Source organism: Tetrao urogallus (assembly GCF_951394365.1).
Source record: "Tetrao urogallus genome assembly, chromosome: 3".
Classification (NCBI taxonomy): Eukaryota; Metazoa; Chordata; class Aves; order Galliformes; family Phasianidae; genus Tetrao; species Tetrao urogallus.
The window spans coordinates 22755335-22761640 of record NC_136815.1 but is presented as its reverse complement, the minus strand read 5'-3'; the positions used below and the strand labels follow the sequence as shown (position 1 = coordinate 22761640).

The following is a 6306-nucleotide window of genomic DNA, read 5'->3' as shown; positions in this document are numbered from 1 at the left end:
AAGTCATGACAGTTTGAGGTTCGTAAGCTATTATCCAAAGGTGAGTGGAGAAGAAATAGGTATATTCCGGAATGCTCTCCCAGCACAGTTTTGGATCATTCGGGTTTATACTTTTCTTACAAAACTACCAAAGAAAATGAAAGAGAGATATTTCCATGCACTGTGCTGTTCTTATGTCAGCACGTATCATCACAATCACAACTGTGAATCTAAATCATTTTCATAGCCCAATCTAATATAGATTATTTCCCACAACAGAGTTCGATAATGTCCACAAAATGCCACAAGCTCTGGCAGAGTCCAACATTCTTAAAGTACCGATAGGTCATGACAAGACTTGGACTTGAGTTTGAAGGCCATGTTCTTGTTGTTCTTGGCAACTATTTTGCCCCAAAACCGCCTGGCTTTTTTCGGGATGCTCTCCCTTCGTTTCTGGTAAGCCAGCCGCTTCTCGTTCTTTTCCTTGCTGTCCCTCCTGAGCCGCACTTGCCTCACAATGCCTTCAAAGAGCTCTTTCACGTTGTGCTGCACGGCTGCCGAGGTCTCGATAAACTTGCAGTCAAACACAACAGCGCACGCTCGGCCCTCTGCAAAATCACAACGGGGATCGGTCATGAAATGCCATGAACCAGAAGGAAGCAATATGGCTGTGGGCTGTCACAAGGGGGGTAGCCAGTGGCATCAGGGGAATTCCTCAAGCCTAATATAGCCACGGATAAGTCTTTAATCATCTAATGCTGCCTGGTAGGCCATGATTCATCGGCTCTGTGTCACAATCCCCTGGCAGTGAGGGAGGCCAATCTCCTGAAGAAGGCTGGTTCTCACCATTGGCTGTGAAGGGAGGGAGCTGGCTGACATGCACTGATGGGGTGGAGACGTCAGCCATGACTCAAAATCACCTGGTCATCATACGAGCAGACTTCCACAAGTCGTGTTAAAGGGTGACAGCAGTGCCCCTCATGAGCCCAGCACAGCTCTCATTAGCAGAGGAGGCAGGGCCCAAGCACCCTCCATAGACCATGTGTACAATCCAGGGTCTTCAAACAACACCAGACTTGGTGTGAACAGTCACAAGTACCAAATCCTTAAAGGCAGAACTGTGTCCATAACTTCAGAGGTATATCTGAAATCACAGTTCTTATCTCACACTGTTTAAGTATAAACTAGCCCTGGCAGATGTCTTTAACATGCAAGCCAATTCATGCTGTCTTCTAACTTGCTGGAAACTCATCGCCAGGAAGGCTAAATCTTTCAGGGGACTTTTCAAGTTGGCCAGAGAGACATGAGAAGGAGCATTGTCATCTCTGGCTTCCTGATGAACTACCTCTGTTCAAATCCTTCACTTGGCACAACCTTGACAGCAAACAGAGGAACCTATCCCAGTGAAACAAAAGTCTAGATCAATTGGGAAATAATCAAGATAGCTGCAGAGAGAAGAAAACATTGAGCCAAGAAACCCAGGTTTCCTGTGTACTCTAGCCAAGAAGAGATTATCTAATGAGGTACCATGTGTTATGTCACCTAAACCTCGGGGAAGTCTGCATAAGAAGAGATTCTACTGTCTGAAGAGCTTGAGGGTCAGTGGTAACTTTCCCAGGTATCTTTCTATTCCTATTTATGGGCTTAGGACTGCTCAAGCTTTGGGAGAACAGCACAAGCTCTTTAGTCATTTGCATGTAGCAGAGGGATGGCTGCTGTAGCATCTCAGAGCAAGGCACCAGACAGATCTGTCCTGAAAGGCTGTGCAGCACCTGACCAGGTCAGTGAAATGAAGGATGAGAGAGAATTTTAATTCATCAGGGAGTAAAACTTCAGATAAGAGGAGGACCTGGTTAAACAAGGAGATAATCTTTGGCAGCAGAAATTGGAAACCTAAGCTGTTCCCACCTTTCAGCTCAATCTGCTGTGGTCAGCTCAATCTAAGTAGTCTTACATGAGAAGCTGGAAAGGAAAAAATTCAAGCTGTTTTTATGAAGGAATTTAAATTTGGGAAAGAAATTATCTGACATGCAGCTAGTGGAGACTTGAAGACTTGGCAAACCTTTCCCAGTCCTCTGTCCTCTCTTTCAGCACTCTGTTTTATTGCTCTTTTGTTGCCTCGTCCTGATCACAGTGTACTCCAACCATTGTAATGTTCAACAGCTATTGTATGGCTCTTACGCTTACAAGGTTTTTATCTTCATCATTTCCCTTACCTGCTACTGAAACTTCGCGGCACCTGACAAGGTCACTTTTGTTGCCAACCAAAATAATGGGAATATCTTCTCTCTGTCTAGCCCTGCGGAGCTGTATTCTGAGTTCAGAAGCTTTTTCAAAGCTTGCTCGGTCTGTGATGGAGTAGACAATCAAGTAGGCATCTCCCACTTTCATGCAGTGGTCTCGAATCCATTCTCCTTCACGCTGTTCAAAGCAAACAGTCAGACATCATTATGCCCAGGGCAGATTTTGCTTAGAAAATATAACATTGGAGAATCTAAACACATTCCTGCTGTAACTGCTCTGGATATGGTTTGAATCACAGTTGTACTAAAAGCAATTCCAAAGCGGTGACCACATGAATACTTCAGCATAAAGGAGGGTGAAATTTGCCCCTGATAATTCATTATACTGGATTTAGATCGGAATGAACAGTGTTTAGAAAATGGCTTGAATGTTTTGTTTTTTCATTAAAAAAGTAAAGAAGGTTTGCTCTTCTCAGCCTCACACTACAGTCGTTATGCATGCTTGGTTTGCTATGGGGAGGATATTGATGCTGTGTTTTCCCTGATGCTGAAGTATAGAAAGGCATATTTTCTTTCCCAAAAGATAACTACTTTTTATACTAGCCCTCATTCATATGTACTTTTGTTTTGGCATTTGACTAGTATATACAAATAAATGTCATACCTTGTTATCCCACATGTCGAGCAGTACAATCGTTGCACTCTCCCCATCCACCATCAGGGTTCTTTCATATGTGTCTTCTGTAAGAAAAAAATAGAAACATTGGTAACATTATTTTGTGATATCACGTACATTATAAAAAAAAAACCACAAATAGCTTACTAAGTATAATTTTTTCACAGTTCAAGTTAGTGAGCCAAGTTTTGTGCTGGCTCATGTTCAGTTCTTTCCACATTTCCATCAGCACTAAACCTGCCTTCTGTTCATTACTGGTTGTCTTACTTTCCATGATATATGAAGGAGACAGAAAGATCAGAAAAGGAGATGTTCATTATTTTGGTTGATATTTTCTTTATCTTATGTGAGACAGAAAATAGAACCAGTGGAAGAAATAACCAAAGGCTGAACATTTGCCCCACGGGAGTAGCAGAGTCCAGTGAGGCTGAGTAATGGAAAATATTTGCTTTCACTTTAGCAGGGACAGTTCACGGGTGAACAGACACTGCAGTTGAGAGCAATGCAGCTAACAGCCCACCAAGCAAAGAGGGCAGTTTGTGAGGCAGGAGCTGTTGAGTTTTAGAGACTGAAATGACTGCTGCATCCCATTTCTTCCCCATTTGACAGTTTCCAGCATTACCTTTGATGTCAAAAAGAAAAGCAATCAACAAACCACAGCAGTATTTATTTTGTACTGAAACCAAAAGGACCCATATCTAGATTATAAATGCCACATTACTAAGCTCTGCCTAGATCTGGAGATCTGTTCCCACTCAATCACAATGAATCCTTGCTGTGAAATTCTCAGTCTAGTTTCCGCTTCAAATACTAATCCTTCTTTCCCCCAGATCCAAGGGCATTTGGATGAGCAGTATGAGGCTTGAATCCCTCTCTAGTCTTGTGTTCCAACAGTGAACGATGCTGGGCTTAGGGCTTCTCAGTGTACTGCATCTTTCCATGCACTGTGTAAGGAGTCTGTTCCAGCCATGCTTGTAGATAGGACCATGCCTTAACTTCTGCCTCATACAGTTTCTTCTAGGTATTAGCAGAGTGAACTTTCCCCCAAACTATAATCACAGGCTTTCCTCGAAGCCAGGAATCTACAACCATGAAAAAGACTGAGTCAAAAAATATCCTATATTTAAAATAAAATCAAACTTTGTAAACAAGAGCACAGGCTTGACACAGCTTAAAATGGAAGGATTCGAAGTACAAAGCTAATCAAGAGGAGCATCTGTATTCACGGGTTAGATGAATCTTATAGCTGGTTGCAAAACTAATCCCTCAGAGCAGCTGTTTTCCCTCTGTGAATTCGCTGTCCTGGAACCATCATCTCTTATTTCCAGTTTGTAAGCTCAAGTTTGGAGAATAGTTTCTTTGACTGATCAAGCATTGGCATGGGAACAAGATCCATCTGCATCAGAGGACAACATTTAGAGGACTACTTCTTTGTTCTCTGTGACACAGGGAGAGGTTGAGAAGTACATAACCACACTACTCGAAAATGTTCAGCCCCAATCAGAGAATCATAGAATCATAAGGAAGGGACTTCTAAGGGCCATCTGGTCCAACTCTCTTGCCATTAACAGGGACACCTACAGCTAGATCAGGTTGGTCACAGCCCCATCCAGCCTGACCTTAGATGTCTCCAGGGACAGGGCATCCGCCACATCTCTAGGCAACCTGTTCCAGTGCCTCAGATGGTCATACTCAGAAATTATTTGCACTTTGGACAATCCAATGGGACTTCAATAGGATATAAAACAGACTGCAAGTGAGCAATTAGTTCATCTCATGCTTCATTTGAAGTTGATATTAAAATAGGAAAAATAAAACAGCAGGTTTTCTGATACTTCCATAAACCTGGCCTTGAAAACTTGTCATGGCTACACTCCAAGCAATATTGCTGGGAGTGCAAATGAAGGAAAAAATCCATACTGTTTCCCATGAAGGAGAAGGAAACCATCTGACAAGGATGTGCAAAGCAAATCCTGGCATAAGAACAAGAAAAGCTGTCCCCAAAAAAAGCTCAGTAACACTCCATGCTAGCACGGGCACCAACACAATGGGAACAGATAGAGGAGTGTGTTGAACAGCAATGTGTGTTGAATAGCAGTAACAGCCAGAAGCTTGCAAGTGTTCCCAAGATGGCAGCACTTGTGTTCTTAGGACCACAGCAGGTTTCCATCGCTGCATGACCCACAGCACCTTGCTCACACAGTGTGCCTCATGGCTGGGTGCCACAGCCTCACCTTCTGCATTGACTTTGGCACTAAGTTTCAAAATCCTCACCAACACAGAGGAACATAAAATGAGGGGTAGACATATTTTGCTCAGACTCCCTACAGCCTATGCTGACACAATATATTTATATGTAAGGCTGAGATGACATACAATGGCAAATGTTTTGGAGAATTGGATAGGGCTTTTTTATTTTTTATTACGTGTTATTTCTGAGCGCTACATTCTTGTGGACCACAGGGAAAGGTCCTAGTTTTTCTCTGCCCTGTAGAAAGCTGGTGATGGTCCTGTGGTGACTCAAGAGTTGGACTAGAATGAATACTGAATGGCAGCTTCCAACAGATTCTTTGAAACAAAAGAGCATGAGAATCTGTATTGTTCCCTTACAGAGGCTTTATGTTGTTGTTAGAGAGTATCATCCTCTTTGTAGCTTGTTTTGCTCATTCTTGTTTTCTTAAGAGAGATGCATGTGTTGGAATTGGTTTTGACAATCAGATCCAGATGTTTGCTACGTCAATTTTAGATTAAATGACCTTTCTGATTTTCCATGCCAATTTCTGCTGCCATGGCTGATGGCAAGCAAACGCAGACCCCAGAGCATAGTGACCTACCTCCCAGCACCTCGCAGTCACTGTCAATGCTGTCGTGTACCCCTGCAAAGATGTTGGCCAACGACGACTTGCCCACACCTTGCTCCCCTATCAGCACCACTCTGTAGCAGTTGCTGCAGGACTCAGAGGAGATGACAGAGTCAGATGACTCCGAGGACCAGCTTCTTCTGTAGTATTCATCAGGGCTGATGGTGTATCGCTTCTGCGCGTTGTACTCATTGGAGTCCTTCTGGACCAGCAGGTTCTTCCCATCAGCAGGGATGCTCCATCGCTGCTGTTGCTGCTGCAGGCTGCTGTGGTGGGTGCGACGCATGGTAACGTTGTTGAGGGTCATTTTTTTACCCCTGCTGAGAAATATGGAAGCCACACACTTTATCCACAAAATTCTTACAGATGCACCAACACCTTATTAACTCAAAGCAGTTGGTCCTGCTCTTCTACAGGGATCCAATATGCAACAACAACAAAAAAGGGGACTTCACACTCTTTTGCAGTTGCTAATACGCAAAGAAATATTTCTAGCTAGTGAGTCAGAGGCTTTCTCCTAGGGATGATACCACCCCCATACACTAAT

The 6306-nt window shown here is 43.3% G+C and overlaps 1 protein-coding gene across 1 annotated transcript; it reads right to left on the bottom strand.

The window, feature by feature from the left end:
• Positions 1 to 309: 309 nt before the first annotated feature.
• GEM (GTP binding protein overexpressed in skeletal muscle) lies at positions 310 to 6066 on the bottom strand (the record flags this gene model as incomplete). The annotated part of the gene is made up of 4 exons (XM_079533215.1): positions 310 to 587; positions 2196 to 2400; positions 2887 to 2963; positions 5733 to 6066. The coding sequence occupies 4 exons, from the start codon at positions 6064 to 6066 to the stop codon at positions 310 to 312; spliced, it is 894 nt and encodes a 297-aa protein (XP_079389341.1).
• Between the last annotated feature and the right edge of the window lie 240 nt (positions 6067 to 6306).